This window comes from Perna viridis, chromosome 3 (genome assembly GCF_037379345.1).
Source record: "Perna viridis isolate PV_CMFRI_1.1 ecotype Kerala chromosome 3, ASM3737934v1, whole genome shotgun sequence".
In the NCBI taxonomy this organism is placed as follows: Eukaryota; Metazoa; Mollusca; class Bivalvia; order Mytilida; family Mytilidae; genus Perna; species Perna viridis.
In genome coordinates, this window is record NC_142447.1 from 31151827 (window position 1) to 31171191 (window position 19365).

Here is a 19365-nt window from a genome sequence, read left to right on the forward strand (position 1 = left end):
CCAAGAGTTGAAAACTGCTTCCATTCAAGATGAAAGTCTTGTATTTTCTACTTATTTTACCTGGTAAGTGGTTAAGTTGTACCGGACACTTTCTAGTGTTAAAATAGGCTTAAAATAACTTTTACTCCAAATAATATTTCAGTCTTGTAGGTATATTTGAAGAAGGAAATTTTTTTATTGCAACAATGATATGAGATATCGTTGAAAACGGGAAATTACCAAAGTAAAATTTAGTATTAGTTTATCTTTAGTAATTAATCACGTCCGTAATATTCCGTTTACACGAGCACAATCATATTGTCAATGACAAGATAGTATTATATATGAATTACAAAAGTGTGCGATAAAAAAAGATCGGGCTGACTTCTTTCTCGTTCCTTAACCTTTTAAATGGGAATCGACACCATTCCACAAATACGATGAACTTAACGTCTCGGCTTAAATATATTAACTTTATTTCCTTCATTACGAAGATTTACAGTGTTCAATCAAATAATGCAGCAACAATAACATATCAAATTACATAAATACATCAACTTAATATTAGTTCATGAAGACAAGCTACACACACACACAAAAATATAAGTTTTGTAGCCTACGCTTGGTATTCTTTTACTTCCTTCTGGAAACTTAGGTTATTCGATTTTAAGCAAAAACTCGGTCAGAAATATTCGATTGCTGTGCTTGATATCAAGTACTTTATGACATGTATCATTTATAATAATGATCAATATGATATTTAATAAATATTATTTATCAATGTTTTTTCAGCAATATTTGCAGATTCAAGGACTACATTTGATTTGAGAATTGTTGGTGGGATAAATTCCAAACCGAACGAGTTTCCATGGCAGGTGTCGCTCCAGTTTTCGAGTGATGGCATAAGTTTCCGCCATATCTGTGGCGCTGTAGTGTTGGACATTAACAGGATTCTGACAGCTGCTCACTGCGTTGCAGAGTAAGAAATCTAATCTAAACTTATGATAATGTGGTGTTTTCGAGAAACATTTTTTTTTTCAAAAACGATATGACATTTTGGTTATAATTCAAATTTGTTTCAAATTGACAATCTACGTCTGTACATTTCGTTATTCAAATTACAATTAGGATGTCGATTTCCATATTATTACATAAGAAGCTTATTTTGTTAAATTTTAAAGTCAACGTAACACGGCACGGAAAGATTTAAAAGAGTAATCAAGGGAACCAAGGTTATAGCGGTAATCAAAAGAACGCAATCCAGGGACGAAGACCAGACATGGAAAACAGACATACACAACAAGGAACATAAAGTTATATATACAAAATAACAAAAGCAAATGAGCAACTCGGACTCCACTATAAACTGGGAGCATGGACCAGGTGCAGTTTAAACAAGTACTATCTTTAAAAATTGATAGCCGACGCAGTAAGAACTGAATTGCGATCAAATGACTTGCGTTCCTATGGAAGAGCATCTTTAAGGTCAAAGGGTAAAAGGCGAAACCATACCGAATGTGTCGGAAAAATATCGTTCAAAGAGAACGAACCAATCAAAACGTTTGTTACAAATCAAATTAAATTATTCATTGTTACATAGTCACTCATCAGTGTGGTGCTTAATCTAATTATAGCCACCGTCGTCACCATTCACGCAGCATTTATTTCTAATTTGATACTACAGACAAACTGAAATATTCATCATATACATCTAACTTCTAACAGATTTTGAAGGTTATGACTTTTAGGTGTGTGTATCAGGGTTAAGCGAAAGAACACCGGCTTCATTTCCACATCCAAAACTCTATCGTTTTAAACAAACGTTGGGTACAGTGTTGATCTGTAATTCTTAATTAATAAAATTGAACATGTATGTACACCTCTTCTACATCTTATCATGGCAATGATAATGTAATAAATCGCGATTATTTTTTCCTGTAGCAAGACACTATCAAAATACCAGATTGTCGCCGGAGATCATGATCTGTCAGACATCAGCGGAAATGAACAGATTCTGGGATTAAGTGCCATAAGACAGGTACCTAAACATAACGTGACGCCATAAAACATGTATAATTTATCCTCGTCCCGTATTGTATTTTGATATCGAAAATGTATACTTACTTATTTATCATATTCAAAAACTTTTCTGACATATTATATTTGTTGAGTTTCTTTGCAACATAAACCAGTTCCATAAGACAGCCATATATATATATTCCCAACGATGTTAGAACTGTCAAATTTGCAATGCAAATTTTGGTCGTTCCCTCCGCGGGACTCGAACTCTATATATGGCCTAGCTGGCCGAGTGGTCTAGGGTGCTGGACTTTGTGCAGGTGGTGTTGCCATGATGTCACAGCGGTACGAGTTCGAGTCCCTCGGAGGGAACGACCAAAAATTTGCATCGCAAACTTGACAGTTCTAACATCGTTGGGAATTTTTCAGACCTTTCTATACGTTTACATATCTTCCCTGTATCAATTTGATCCGATGGAGCAGTGTAGTGAATAGAGTCGTCACATTCTGAGACGTTGTATAGAATGGCTAGCATTAGACGGAGAAGTCTAATTGGTCCCTTAAAACGCAAGGTTTGACAAAACCTAATTAAAAAGGCCCAAACGAAATACTGTGCGAGTGAAGCCTCCTCATTAACACACCTAGAGCACTGATGCTTCATTCCTTGTATTGCACATGGTAGAACCTCTTGGTGATGGAGTTGGCCTCCTTTTTCGATAGTTTTGGTTTTGAATACTTCTTGTATATAACTATTCTTCCTATTTATTTGGTTATAATGGTGCTAATGGGTGCTTACTCCTTGAAACACATGTACTTTGCAATGATAACATGACTGGTGTTTTGGTATTCATCTAAAGATATTGAAATCAATCAGTTTCAAATTATTATCGTCAGGTTCCGTGAAAGATCTATTCGACGTCATATAAATAGCGACGCTATGTGGAGTAAAAATCTAATAATATTTGATGAGGGTGAACAAAAGGTCGAAGAAAAAGTACTAATTTCTAGTCACCGTCTACTTAAATCTTACAGGATTTTAGATACTGTCATTTTATAATGTTTTAGTCTTAAAGATGACCTTAACTCGGTATCCTTGCATGGATATATAATATTGCATTATTTTTCCGTGCACTTGCAATTAATTTGTTTCATAATTCTATTTAATCATAATTCAGTCTTTTGCAGAATAAAAGTTTAGTCTCAAGATAAACTCAAGATTTTACCCTTAATTATCATATTTTTTTCAGCATGAATCTTACACTAATAGCGGGGGATACAACAATGATCTTGCCGTGTTAATCTTAAGCACACCACTGTTCATCAACAGTGTTGTAATTCCAGCGACCCTGCCTTCCGCTTCTCAGACTTTTCTAGATAAAAACTGCTACATCTCTGGATGGGGACTCACAGAAGGAGGGGGAAGCAGTAAGTACAACATACAACACCTAAAAAACTGACTTTCAAGGGTTTTTTCCGTAAAAACATTAAAATCTGATATAGCCGAATCAGATGACTATTTGACAACAATCGCGTCTGCTCTTCTATTTTTTCGGAATATTCGATATGTTTACACAGTTTTCCATTTTTTAGGTAATTATATTTTTACGAAATAATCAGAAATTTAAATGTGTGTTTTTATTTTTGCAAACACAAAAACCACAAAAACCGACCAGTGTCACCCACTCCCAAATGGTGTCCATCAAAACTTGGATTTAGCAAATCATATCCGTTCCTCGCATGCAGGTTCATATCTAGAGGAGTAATGCATTAATTATACTACAAGAAACGGGACAAAAAGAATTAGTTTCAGAAATTTGGTTTTGGTAACTTTTAAAATTAAAAAAAGGTCTTCATTCCTGAGAGCAAAGATGACAAAAAGGTGATCAGTGTTTCGAGTTCATAGGTGGGGGTGGACGAAAGATTGTGATGTACCATAATAAGGACGTATGCAACTTTTCTGTGAAAATATCGGTGTAAGCATATAAAGGTAAGATGACATGACCCATCAGTCACCAGTGGTACGTACCAAAGCTACACGTAACTCTAGAAATTTCTTTATACTGCATTGCCAATTGGAATATCCGATGCGCCAGTACTTAATATGGATATTTTGAAAAGCATTAATTTTCACCTAAGAGTTTTCCTTTGCTCTTTTATATGCGGTGAAAATTTTCACAATGGACGAAACTATTTATTCTTTCAAAATATTCCTATTCGGAACATCTCATATGATTTGTTGTTGAGTATTTGACTCGATTGAAGTCTTCGAAGTGTCTATGAGAATTTAATTGATTTTATCTAATGCTTTGATAGATAAAGCAGCATAAAGCAGCACTACTTCTTAAAGATAAGTATGTCTTCTTATTTGATTATCTGAACAATCATCATTGAATCTGTGACATTTGTTTTAGCAATTCCTGATATTCTACAAAAGGCACAGACATCTGTTATTACCACTAATACATGCAAAAATAATTTGGGACTTGTAGGGCTTCTTTACATTAGTGCAACTGATCACATTTGTATACATTCTGGACATAACTCTGCTTGTAATGTAAGTTCCTAGAAGTCATTTAAAAAAAATGAATACACATACATATATAGATGGATTCACAAAATAAAAAAAAGTTATTTAAAATACAAATATGCAGTTTAGAACAGAAAATGTGAGATGTATACGCTCGATTGGACAAAAAGGTCAGTCATTACTTTGGTGTCCGACGGCTGTAATTTTTTGTCGCCGTTTTGATTAATCTTAAATGCTTGAATATAGATTTTGACTATCATTTTAAAATATCAAATTAAAAAAAAATCAATGTTTCTGATCTGGTTAACAAAACTTCTGAAACTACAAAAGAGCATCTTCGAACAGGAACAGACACGGTAGACCTAGGTTTGAACGTCCAACTAATAATGTTTGATTGCACCGTAAATACTTGAAATTTCTACGATTTGTACAGACATTTTACTTTTTTTTTCTTGTTCAATTTAGGGTGACTCTGGAGGGCCCCTTGTTTGTGATGTAAACGGAAGTGGAGATTGGCGATTGGCTGGTATAACCTCCTGGGGTTTGTCAGGTTGTCCGACTAATTCACCCTCAGTCTATGTCAGAATTACCAACTATGTGTCCTGGATTGCCAATCAACAATAAGTCTTTCATTGAGACCGTCTACAAACGAATGATAATACTTACCGGTGATATAAAAACTATGTAGTTAATATGTTTGTTTTTTTTTTAAACTTCCGTCAATTCAGATTAGTCATATTTATATTTCCTTATACTTATAGTCGGATAAAAGTTTGCCTATTAGAAAGTAAGTAAGCGAGTTAGTTTGAGTTAAAGTCTGGTGAAAGTGACAACTCTTTATATCTATATAGCACATTTTGGCACTTTATGTTCGTTTTAAGACGTATATGAGGAAACTAATTAGTGATATTAGTAACGCTTGCAGAGCTTAAATTTGACCAAAAGCTTTCACGGGTTATTACCAGTCTCAGCATTTAAAAACAAAGTAAGCTAACGAACAAGACATTGTCAATGGTTCATTGTCAAGGTTGCAGTTACGTTGGTTTATCAGTTGTCCATTGTCAGGGTTATGGTATGTTAGTTCATCAATTGTCCATTGTCAGGGTCATGTACGTTGGTTTATCAATTGTTCATTGTCAGGGTCATGGTACGTTGTTTCATCAATTGTCCATCGTCAGGGTTGTGGTAACGTTAGTTTATCAATGGTCAATGACTGTGGTAACGTCAGTTAATCAATGGTCAACGGTTGTGGTAACGTTGATTTATCAATTGTCCAAGGTCAGGGTTATGATAACGTTGGTTTATCAATGGCCCATTGTCAGGGTTGTGGTAGTACAATACAGTTAGGCCATTTCTGAAAATTTGGTTTCATTTTGTTGAAATAAAGCTGTTTTGAGGCAGTCCACACAGACATTTCAAGTATTTTGTAATAAAAGAGTTCATATTTTTTTAAATCTTGGTGTGTGGAGGTTCAAGTTATTTATAAGTAATTTAGCGAGTATTGTTACAAAATCCAGTAGCCATGGTCACATACTGAAAAAAATATTACTGAGTTTTATTAAAAATCATGGGTGCCTTTCAAAAACTGACGCCCAGTGCAGGTTCGGGCGTCATAAGGATAGGCCTGCAGCAGCACTAAGCCTGTCGTAAAAGGCGACTAAATAGTGCTCAGAAACCGGGGGCTAGACGCTCTGCCCACAGAGCAACTGGGATGTGTGCCCCTGGTGGTGGAATGGGGTACTCCTGGCGTATTACATGCTGGGGTTGTCAAGCTATAATACGGAAAACTTGACCGCAAACCATAGCTTTTGTTTGTTTGTTGGGGTTTAACGCCCGAGCAGCAATATTTCAGCTATATTCAGACGATGAACATGAAATTGATGATAAAATGAACATGAAATGATGATGACATGAAAAAGGGATGGGACACAAGGACAATTGGGTCGATAAATTTTGATCGCCACTGGAAATAGGGAGAGATGTGTAGGGTCGGGCAATTTAGCCTCCTGTGGCGGAACCCTATGTTTCTACTCCGGGAGAATACCACAGTAAGGTTCTTTAACGTGCGAGGAACGTGGCATCTTTCCTAACACGGTGCACCACTATGGTTTTCGGTCAGGTTTTCCGTATTATAGCCTGACAACCCCAGCATGTAACACGCCAGGGGTACCCTATTCCACCATCTGGGGCACACATCCCAGTTGCTCTGTGGGCAGAGCGCCCTAGCCCCCGGCTAGGGTTCAGAGCACTATTTAGTCGCCTTTTACGACAAGCTTAGCGGTGCTGCAGGCCTATTCTTTTAACACCCGGACCTGCACGGGGCCGCAAACCATAATGGTGCACCGTGTTGGGAAAGATGCCACGTTGCTTGCACGTTAAAGAATCATGCTGTGGTATTCGATAGGAGTAGGAACCTTTGCGCTCCACCATAAGAGGCTGAATTGCCCGACCCTACCCATCCTTCCCTTTTTCTTGTGGCAATCAAAATGTTTCGACCCTATTATCCTTGTGTCCCATCCCTTTTTTCATTTCATCATCAAAATTTCATGTTCATTTTATCATCCCTTTCGTGTTCACCGCCTGAATATAGCTGAAATATTGCTACTCGGGCGTTAAACCCAAACAATCAATCAATCAATCCAAATCTAACAGCAAAATACTATGTTTTATAAAATATTAGGCACTTAGACACTACCACAGGATGAATGCATGCTTGGAGTAGGTGGAAAAGGGTTTAAAATAATAAAACACTTTTCGATTCATTCTCTCGCAATTTTAGTACCAATACTTCGTGCAAAATAAGGTATTTTGAAAATCAGCCATCTGATGCTGAGGAGAGAACCTAATACGAAAGGGGACTGAAACGTTCTGGATACCATTTTTCATTTAAATTACACCTGTTTATCATTACATATATTACATCTGTCTATGTATAATTGCTGACTACAATTAATTAATATTTCCATAAAATTTCAACTTTTAATTTTAAGTTTCACAAAATTTGACGGGGTTACTTGGTGTGCGAAACAGGGCGCCTTAATGTAACTGTATATTGCACCCTGTGGTAACGATGGTTTATCAATGGTCAATGATTGTGGTAACGTTAGTTTATCAATGGGTAATGATTGTGATAACGTTACTTTATCAATGGTCAATTGTCATGGTTGTGGTAACGTAGGTTTATCAATGGTCAATTTCAGAGTTGTGGTAACGATGGTTTATCAATGGCCCATTGTCAGAGTTGTGGTAACGTTAGTTTATCAATGGTCCATTGTTAGAGTTGTGATAACGATGGTTTATCAATAGTTCATTGTCAAGGTTGTGTTAATTTTATTAACAAGGGTCCATTGTCAGGATTCTGTTAATGATTGTTTGTTTATCAACAACTACTGGGAAAGTGCCAGGAAATAAAAAATCATTTTGTAAAGAAAGTATGCATGATATTTAAGTTTTGATATGAAACAAAAACCGATATGATGAAACTTATACACCAGCGTATAACTTAAATTCAAAATTTAAAAAAAATTAAGATCATCAACAGGTCTTCAACAAGAGTAAACTCATCATTAAGTAAGCTCTGATTGGCCTGACAACAAAAGTGATAACATTCACAGGTAAAGGACGATGCCGATTCTTCAAAATTAAATTAAAAAGTAATATAACGACACAAAGACACATTAATGGCAAACATCTCCTGACCATGAACATACGCATGAAATCTGCGATGGGTCTGAACTAAAACTTTAATGTAAAGGTAAAAAAAAATAACTGAAACAACGAACACACCATTAACTTTCTCCGTAATTCATCCAATTCTATACAAAAAATAACTCAACACACACCATAAAGACAAAATCACTAAACCTACGAGCATGAGAAATAATCGGTAATAACAATTCCATTGAACTTTATTTGGAGTAGCAACGTAAGAATTCGAGGTAGTACAATGCTAAAAAATGACTATTTGGGGATGCAATTAGTGGTTGAAAATCCCTGTTTGCGAAAACAAGTTCAAGGAAAAGACGAAAAACTGAAAATCGTATTCTTCACGTAAGGATAGTCGATAAACCCATTTTGGATTTTGTTTGAAGGAATATGCTTTGTAGAAAATATTTCCCTAAAAACTGGGTGAACAATGCCATTTTTAAAAGAAATCCCTGCAAGGGCGCTTATATTTTTGCATCAAAGTTTTGTAACGGTGAAAAAAAAGTTTGTGATATCGATACTTCTGGTGCAAATACTTTCCTGTGAGGAAGCTTTTTGTACATTAAAATCCGATACTTAATTACAAATATTAGCAAAACGGACCAGTTGTGAAATGTAAAAATCGTAGGAGGATGCTTCAGGAATATCTCCATCTAGGAATGGAATAATAGGAAAATCAAAGTAATTTCTCTTGTCATCCATGTTCGAATGAAGGTAACCCTTTTCTACTATTATATCGGAATCAATAAAAGGCGTTCGGGTACATTTCTATCTATCTTCATATTTCCGCACTCCGCCATTATGCTGACTATTAAGTGCCGTGATCATTGAGTTTTCTGATAAATCATTTGAAATTTCCTTTAGTCTTGTGCATTATTGTATAAGACTTGGTCACCTTAAGCATTACTTAGCCACCCTAAGGGTAGATGTTTTAAACATAGTTTTCGGAGTTATTTACGGCAAAAATGTCACCAAGATATCTTAACGTATTATCAAATTCATGCAACAGATCATGTTAAGAAGGATCTTTCAGAATTTTACCATGAACTGTATTTTCTAGAAGTATAGAAATGAATCGGCTATAATAGGAGCACAAATAATAACCATTGGAATATAAAAGAAAACCTTCATAGAGCATAACCAAACCGAATATTAATTTTGTCAATTACAAAATTCAAAGCTTTGATATCACCAATTAATGTATTTATCTAAACTTACTTTTCTTAATTTTAAATAACTAAACATTGCATTGTAATCACAAGGAATGAATCGAGAACGAGATTTATCAAATGACTATTCAATTAAATGACAACTTTTCTTTAATCTTTTAAAACTATGTATTTTCCTTTTATGTAGGATGCTTTATTAACGGTCAATTTATCTGAGGAGTTTGTTATAGAGGTTATTATTGTCTGACTTCCACATTTATATAAAATAATCCGAAATTTCCTTTAGTCTCGTGGATTATTGTCTGATTCTTTACGGCTATAGTATCTAGTGTCATATGTTTAGTCACAATTACAATGTATAAAAAAGTATAAAAAAAGTAATCTTACAGTTCATGATATAACAAAAATAAAATAAGAAAAATAATTAAGCAATTCAAGATAAAAATCAGGTGTTTCGGAAAGTTTACAAACATTTTCTAACATTTTCCGTTATAACTATTATGTTTGATGTATATTTATGAACAAGTTAATGGTAAAGTGATGTTTTAATTAGTACGAATGTTTAAACACCCGTTTATACACTCGTATCTGAATGATAATTATTGTAAAGAGTAGCAAAATATACCCTGTGTATAATATTTAACATATAGAGGGTATACAACATATGTATTTTTAATGTGTATATTGACAACGATAGAGTTATTAAAATTAATACAGTACAGTTTGATAAATTTCAATTTCTCAGAAAGTTCTGTTATTGAAAATGACGAGATACATTTGGATAGACCATTAAGTTAAGTTTAGAATCTGCCAATTTTATCTTTCATTGGTATACTCACAGCATGTGATTTATACTAAAAGGAAGCCTTTCGTTCCGGTCGCTGTTAATTCGTTATTATTTGTTCAGAGCTAACGAACTACTCCGTATTCACCAGTTGAATCATGCTAAGACTTTGTGTCTAAATATGTTTTAAAGTCTGTTTGGAGAGTAATTTGTGTCATTACCTAGGGAAATGGCGACTGTACTGAATAGCAAGTGTAATCCATCCATTAATCTCTCGGCGATGTATTTCCCTCAAATGAGACACAGATTTAAAATAAATTACCATGAAAGAGATTAGTGCTGACAGGGTAAGTGTTAGGTAAGGACACATTCTAGTGCTTTTGAAAAGTCTGTGTTTTAGAAGTAAAAGCACAGTGTACTTAAAATGTGCGCATTTGTCAAACCACCCACAGTCTGTTGCTGATAACAATTAGTGAAAACTTTATATAAAAAGACAAAGATTGAGAAATTGTAAGACCTTTGTCTACTGAAATGTAATTTTGGTACAAGTGTTGCATTTTGACAAGTTTTTATTCCAAATTTCATTCGTACTATGTTTCTTACCCACTTTTTTGTTTAAATTTAAACCGACGTTGTATGATCGGTAAATATTTGTCTTTTATTTTTATAGAGTCTGGACTTTTTTTGTACTACCAAGTTTAAGGAAGGGTTATTTGGGTTGTCTTTTTCTTAAGTATAGTTTTATTACACAACAAGAATTTCATTTTCTTCCATATTTTATTACAATTTATATTCATTGTTCCATTCGTCGTGAATATTGGTTTTTCAAATCCGGATCCTGCTCTATGGTCATATTCCCACTGTCACTGTCTATTCCATAAACCGCTCTTTATTTCTGGTCAATCTTCCAATTTTTGACATGTTTCACGTCTAAAGTCCATCCGATGTCCTTAAGATTCCGCGAAGGTTTAGACATAAATTTGCCTCGTGCAGGTCCGGGTGTTAAAAGAATAGGCCTGCATCACCGCTAAGCTTGTCGTAAAACGCGACTAAATAGTGCTCAGAACCCAAGCCGGGGGCTAGGGCGCTTTGCCCACAGAGCAACTGGGATGTGTGCCCGAGGTGGTGGAATGGGGTACCCCTGGCGTGTTACATGCTGGGGTTGTCAGGCTATAATACGGAAAACCTGACCGAAAACCATAGTGGTGCACCGTGTTGGGAAAGATGCCACGTTCCTCGCACGTTAAAAAACCCTACTGTGGTATTCTCCCGGAGTAGGAACCATAGGGCTCCGCCACAGGAAGCTAAATTGTCCGACCCTACCCATATCTCCCTATTTCAAGTGGCAATCAAAATTTATCGACCCCATTGTCCTTGTGTCCCATCCCTTTTTCATTTCATCAACATTTCATGTTCATTTTATCATCAATTTCATGTTCATCGTCTGAATATAGCTGAAATATTGCTGCTCGGACGTTAAACCCCAACAAACAAACAAACAAATAGATATAAATTTGGTTTCAATCTGAGTCTTCTTGCTTCTGTTGGCGTCAAAGATGTTTTTTTCTACTGAGTGATCTCAATTTGACCTTCACTTCCTTTTTGTACCTCGGTTTACACGTTCTGGTCTTATGGCTTTGTTTTCATTGTCTATCTTATATAGCACCTGATGAAATAGCCTCTCATTATATTGGGTCCTGAGGTCTTAGATACATATGATTTCAGTGCATCTAATTAAAATTTAGTAACTTTCTTCCGCTTAATTCATTGAGTCGTTATTTCTTACGCAATCACATCTGCACGATGCTCCTCTCTGGTTTCGACTAGTATTTAATATCTTGACGTAGTACCACATCATTACGGTCATAATACATCTGCACAATCTTTGTTCTGGAATCCGCTTGTTTCTTATAGAGTTAGAGAAATAAAATAGGTACAGGGAAATTGTAAAACGTTAAAGATAGGGATAGCTTCAATCACAGAGATAAGGTAGGATTGGTGTTATTTAGATAATGTTAGCGTTCTTTTAAGCGCGTAGATATCATTATGATAATGACTGTTGTTAAAAGACGAATCATAGTAAGGATGAGGCAGAACTCAGATGCATGGTTATGGTTAAAAGTAATGGATAAGACTAGACTTATACACAGAAGAAGTATCCTGGTAGGGTTGAGGGTTCAACTTGGTTAAAACTAGATCTATAGTTAGGTTTAGGGTTAGGTTTTGGTCTGGGTAAGAGTTTTGGTTTCCGTTTGGAAATGATCAATATCAAAATAGTTGTAAAAGGAGGTAAAACTACGCTTGGAATCAGATTACGGTTAGGGGTTAGACTTAAGATTGATGTTGTGGAACAAACAATAACAACGCAATGAAAGAACCGGGAAGCGGACAACGGCATGAATGATAACAAGATGCTCTCGAAGAGCTTGAATCGCTCACTGGCAAACCATGCCCTATTAACCAATGTTTCTTAAGTAAGTAAAGGTATCACGCTTTGTTACCACGTTTGACAAAAATTGCTGAAAAAGAGCATCTACTGATGAATGGTGGGAGTTCAACTGAGTACCTTAGGCACTGTAAAATGTTAGAAATGCCTTCAAAGTGTATTTGAAACTCTGGAAAAAACTTCCCCCATGCCCTGTTATCCAACCAGATCTGAAGGGGGCATTAGCACACTATACATGTGCTGAAAAAGAACATAAAATGAGGTTGAATCATGGCTATACAACATTGTCATCAACTCGTCAACTTAGAAGACATTGACAGACACACAGACGTATGACAGGCCATGATCATGGCCACACAATTGTTCCAAAATGACAAAATACTTTATGAAATCGTAAAGTGTTTGGTCACTTCGTGAACGACCCACGAAAGAGATGAACACATCCGGGGCAATACAGATTTAAAAGATAGTTCCCATTCGAGGAATTCATTTAAAAGAGGTCACCAGTCGTGATGCCATTCACTTGCAACGGAGGAAAGAATGTTCGAACTGTAAACAAATGACATAAGGAATGAATTGGAGTGAGGTTCCAAAAAGACCCCGAGGTAGACCAGCAGAAGGAAAGAAAAAGTCGACCATAAAACAGCTGTGATGCCTATAGATGGAACAGTATATAGGTGATTCCAGAACAAAGATTTTGCAGATGCATTATGATCTTAATAAAGTGGCACAACGTCAAGATATTAAATACTTGTCGAAACCAGAGCAGAGCACTTTGCAGATGTGATAGCGTAAGAAATAACTTTAATAAATCAAGCGGAAAAAAAGTTGCTAAATTTCAATAAGATGCATAGAAATCATATGGATCTAAGACATCAGGACCCAAAATAATGAGAGGATATTTCATCAGGTGTTATAAAGGATAAACAATGAAAACAGAGCCAAAAGACCAGAAGAACGTGTAAACCGATGTAGAAAAGGACGTAAAGCCTGAAGATCAAATTGAGATTACCCAGTAGAAAAAAAAACAGCTTTGACGCCAACGATACTGGGACAACAGAGGCAAGAAGACTCAGATTAAGACAAATGTATGACTAAACGTTCGCGGAATTGAAGGACATTGGATGGACTTTAGACGTGAAAATTGTTAAATAAGTGGAAGAAAGATCAGAAATAAAAAAGTTTATGGAACAAACAGTAGGAGAATGACCATGGAGCAGGATCCTGATTTGAAAAAAAAAAACATTCACAATAGACTAATGAATATGAATTGTAAATAATATATAGAAGGAAATGAAAATCTTGTTATGTAATAAGACTTTACTAAAGAAAAACAACCCAAATAATCCCTCTTTACAAAAGGGTATCTAAGAAACCGATGACAACTAAAAATTAGAATCGTTAGCATTTAACGCATACCAACTTTAACAAGCTTTTTATCAAGCTTTAACAAACGTTTCCCAATAGGGCTTCATTACACGGATCAAATTAAGTTGGAGGGTAGGTGACATGGAAACTTCGAAAGTATTAGACTAAAGTAGTACCAAAAAAGTCCAAACTCCTTAAAAAAAATAAAGACAAACATTGAACGAAAATACAAGGTCTGCTTAAATTTAAACAAAAAAGGGTATAGGAAACAAAGTACGAACTATCGAATAAAAACTGGTCAAAATACAACCCTTGTACTACAAATGGTTTATCCAAAAGAGACCCATAACACAGATACAATTAATGAAAAAGTGGAGTGCATGCGAGATGTAAATATATTGCAATTATAGAAAAAAGTTTAAATCCTAATTAAAAGCGTATTCAAGGGAACCAAGGTTATAGCGGTAATCAAAAGAATGTAATCCAGGGACAAAGACCAGACATGGAAAACCGACATATACAACAAAGAACATAAAGTAACTAAAATAATACATACAAAGTAACAAAAGCAAATGAACAACTCGGACGCCACTAAAACCTGGGAGCATGGACCAGGTGCACCGGTTGGGTAAGCGTCCTCTGCTTTTCTAGAAACACCCGCCTAGTTGCTCATAAAAAGTCAATGCAAATTCTGTAATATGGGATACATGGCTACACATTTTTATTTTTTATTTAGTTGCTCTATATGTCAATATTATTATTATTATTATTATTACAAACATGTATATAGCGCATTATATAATACAATTACTCTAAGCGCTTTACATAAATTAAAATCACATTTAAAAATGCAAAAATGTACAAAATAAATTATCACAACTTAAAAAAAGATAAAAATAATATTATGCATGCATAAAAAATTAGTATTATATATTTACACAGACCAATGAAAATGAATCTTAAGCAAGAATCAAGATCAAGAAGCCATTAATAAAAATGATATGGAAACTGTCATACAAAATCAAAAATTAAAAATATAATGATTCAGATAAAAATGAATAAAATGTATGTTATCTAAAAAGCAAGTTTAAAAAGATGTGGTGTCTTGAGATCTTTTTTTAAAAACGTCCAGGGAATTCACATTTCGTAGTTTGGAGGGCAAGCTGTTCCATAAAGTGCCCGCAGATTTATCAAAACGTCTCTCTCCGTAGGATTTAGTTCTTACTTTCGGCACTTGTAGTAGGTTGCTATTTTCAGAACGCAAGGTTCGTACAGGAGGTCTATAAACAGATATAAGTTCTTGGAGATATGTTGGTGCTTTCTCATGTAGAGCTTTGAAAATATACATTAAGATCTTGTACTGACAACGAAACTCGATCGGAAGCCAGTGGAGAGCAACAAGAACTGGTGTGATATGTTCATGCTTTTTCGTTTTTGTCACTAGTCTTGCAGCGGTATTTTGTATTCACTGAAGTTTCGTTATAATCCCTGCATTAACACCTTACAATAGAGCATTGCCGTAATCCAGCCGAGAAGTTACTAACGAACAGACTAAGGTAGTACAATACAGCTAGGTCATTTCTGAAAATTTGGTCTCATTTTGTTGAAATAAAGCTGTTTTGAGGCAGTCCACACAGAAATTTCTAGTGTTTTGTCATAAAAAAGTGCATATTTTCTAAATCCTTGGTGTGTGGAGGTTCAAGTCATTTATAAGTAATTTAGTGATTATTTTTATAAAATTCAGTAGCCATGGTAACGTACTGAAAAAAAAAATTTATGGTACATTTAGAGTTTTAGTACAAATCAGGGGTGCCTTTCCAAAACTAACAGCCAAATACTATGTTTTATAAAATATCAGGCACTTAGACACTACCACAGGATGAAAGCATTCATGGAGTAGGTGGAAAAAAGGTGAAAATAATAAGACCCTTTTCGATTAATTCTCTCACAATTTTAGTCCCAAAAGTTCGTGTGAAAAAAGGTATTTTGAAAATCAGCCATCTGATGCTGAGGACAGAATCTAATACGGCAGAGGACTGAAACATTCCGGATACCATTTTTTATTTAAATTACACCTGTTTACCATAACATGTATTACATCTGTCTATGTATAAATGCTTATCTACATTTAAGTACATCCACCAAATTTCAACTTTTAATTTTAAGTTTTACAAAATTTGACCGGGGTAACATGGTGTGTGAAACTGCGCCTTAATGTAACTGTATAGTGCACCCTAACGTTTTACAGGCGTCCTCTGTTATATGAGATCGGATACTACCAAATACGCACTTGATTGATTTTCCATACTCGATGTATTGTTAAAGAGGAGACCAAGGTTTTTAACACATGGTACAGTCAGTATAGCCCCATCGAAAGCAAGCCAAAATTCTGACAAGTTGGTTAAACGATTTTTCGGAGAGAAAACGATAAGCTCAGTTTTGTCTTTGTTCAGTTTAAGTAAATTAGAGCTCATCCATGCACTTATATCGGAAAGACATCGCTCTAATTTTGCAATCACCTCGGACAGTCATCAAGAGGCTTTATTATCAAATACACCTGAGTATCATCAGCATATCCGTGATACGACATGTTGTGACGCCTGCAAATCTCGCCCACCGGTTTGGGAAATATGCAGTAAAATTTAGACCCCAATACTGAGCCTTGAGGCACACCAAAATGAAGTGCCATATCATCAGAGAGAACATTACCAACGGCTACACATTGAGATCTATTAGATAAGTAAGAGCGAATCTATGCAAGAGCACTGCAAGAGAAACCATATGAAAATTCAAGTCTTTTGAATAGAATGTCGTGATCGATAACGTCAAAAGCTGCAGATAAATCGAGCATTAGAAGAACTGTACAGCAGTCGTTGTCCAAAGCAGTTGTTATATCATGATGGACCCGTATGAGGGCGGTCTCGGTTGAATGATAAGCTCTATAAGCTGATTGTAGTCGATCGTTTAGGTTGTTTGATTCCACATGACGCTGAATTTGAGATGCAACTACCTTCTCGACAACTTTCGATACGAAAGATAGGTTTGAAACAGTTTTTTAACACCTCTTTGTCTAGATCCGGCTTTTTCAGCAGTGGTCGTACTATAGCCCTTATAAATGTTGATGGAAAGATTGCGTCGGATAGCGATTTATTCACTATGCCTGTGATGATCGGAAGCAACGCATCTAAACATGGCTTACTTAAGAAAGTTGGCAGCAGATAGTATGATCTTACGAATTTCTTCGCATGACGTCGGTGAAAACGAAGTTAGTGTTTCGCCTGTAAATTCGATGTCAGCTCGAAGAACATTATCATCATTTTTTTTCTCACTAAGTTCTTTACGGATAGTTTCAATTTTTCCCAAGAAAGAATTCTCCAAATTTACTTGCCAAGTTTTTTTTCACTCGTGTACGATGGAAGGATCGTTTCTCGCTTATTTCCCATTAGATGGTTCGTAAGTTTGTAAAGTTCTTTTTGATCGTTTCCAATTTCCTCGATCTTGTTTGAATAACAATCTCGCTTACATTTGAGAAGAAGTTTTGTTTGTTTGTATACATTGTTCTTTATATATTTGACGATGTATTGTTAAACCAGTTTTCCTCATGAGACGTTCAGATTTTCGTTGGTTTGGTTTCGCTGTTCTAAGTTCATCGTATAATTATTAATTCCAATCTATCTGCTCTCAGAATATAATCCGCATTGAAAATCCAACAGTTTCTATTGTATTTTAGTGTCATTTACAGAGTTATCTGCCTTAATTTTGAATTTTACAGTACATTCTATATATTTGTTTATCTCCTATGGGCACTTTTTATATGAAAAGCCACCTATTAATTTCCGTTAACAATAACATTAGAAACAAAATATCAAAAATAAAAATATGTAGGCTTTTCAAAAATAAATCACATTTTGCATGAATCTTACCTTGAGTGCTACTTAATTTCCTAGTTGTTAACGTTGCACAACATGGGAAGATGTTGTTATCTCCTTATACCCTTATTTATTCATAAAATACAATACAAAGCGACTTAAACCAACCAAATAAAAAACCCATAGAAAGACATCTGCTGCAAACGTCACTACACCGAGAACTTCTGCATAAGTTTTCGGAGTAAATTACACAATCAATTCAAAATATAACATGTACCATGGATATTGGTCTATGACCTTGAACTTTTACCTCAAGGTCAAATTCCTGTTTTTCACTGACAAATTCCTGTCCGGGCTGTAACTTATTTTGTCCTTCAATGTGGGCATTTCATATTTGGCATGAGGAGAGATCACTTAAAGATAATGGGTCGCGAACCATGGATAGTGGCATATGACCGTGAACTTTGATCCAAAGGTAAAATTCCTGTTTTTTCAGTGACAAATTCGTGTCCTGACTGTAACTTGGCACATCGTCTTTAGGTGATCTACTTACATGCAAAATATCAAAAAAAGTTACAGCCCGGGCACGATTTGTAACGGACGGACAGAGAGGGTGGTTAATATAGGGCGACTGTCACTTTTAGTGACGAGGCACTAATGAAAGGTAGTCATTGATAGTTCGAATGCCGATTTCTGGGAAACAATCTGGTCTTCTTTTTGTGGTGGCTCTAGCGTGATATTAGGAGTTTTTGGGTGGAATCTCCGCTCCTGTTTCTCGAGATGGTATACATGTAGTCAAAAGTTCCATCTGTTTATTTTTCTGTTCCTCGACTGTTGTTTGGATATTACGTCTTTCAATGTTTTTGTTTTTGTTTGTTTTTGGTTTGTTTTTTTTTTGTTTTGTTATAAAGCTTTTTTCGTGTTGTGAAATGTTTCGTTGTTAAATCTTCAACATACTGCATATTGTACTGCAATATGTAAGACGCCGCTTGACTTCTCTTTGTCTTTCCCTGTATCCTCATCATTTTCTACTTGTCTCTGATCTTGTAAAGCATCTAACAAATTCTCATTCTGACAAGATCTTTCTTTCACCTATGGAATCTAGAGTTGATTGCATTATAAACGGCTTCCTTTTTTTCCTTCCAAAGCTCTCATTCAAATATGTTACAATTATGAATGTCTTCTTAGCCACATTCCTCTTGTTCTCTATGGAACTATTTTTATCTGCTCTACCATCAAGAATTTCAGTAGTGACCTTATGCTGTGCAGTCTTATCTTTATGAGATCCCACAATGTGTTTCTCACGCATTATCATAACTTTTAAGATTTAGCTGAACTTTTCCAACAACCAGACAGTGGCATGAAGCTGCATCTGCACCACTCTTAACTCTAACACTCAGTAGTGATCTTCTAAATTAGGTTTTGATGCAGATATAGTCAATCTAGTCGTGAGTCATCTTGTCGCGAGATCCCAATGTCGTTTTGTGGATCTCTTCGTG

At 35.5% G+C, this 19365-nt stretch overlaps 1 protein-coding gene across 1 annotated transcript; it reads left to right on the top strand.

Moving 5' to 3' along the window:
• LOC148621848 (fibrinolytic enzyme, isozyme C-like) lies at positions 1-5217 on the top strand. The gene is made up of 6 exons (XM_088574017.1): positions 1-63; positions 772-958; positions 1921-2017; positions 3246-3423; positions 4410-4552; positions 4991-5217. The coding sequence occupies exons 1-6, from the start codon at positions 30-32 to the stop codon at positions 5147-5149; spliced, it is 798 nt and encodes a 265-aa protein (XP_088430143.1). The 5' UTR covers positions 1-29; the 3' UTR covers positions 5150-5217.
• The last annotated feature ends 14148 nt before the right edge of the window (positions 5218-19365 follow it).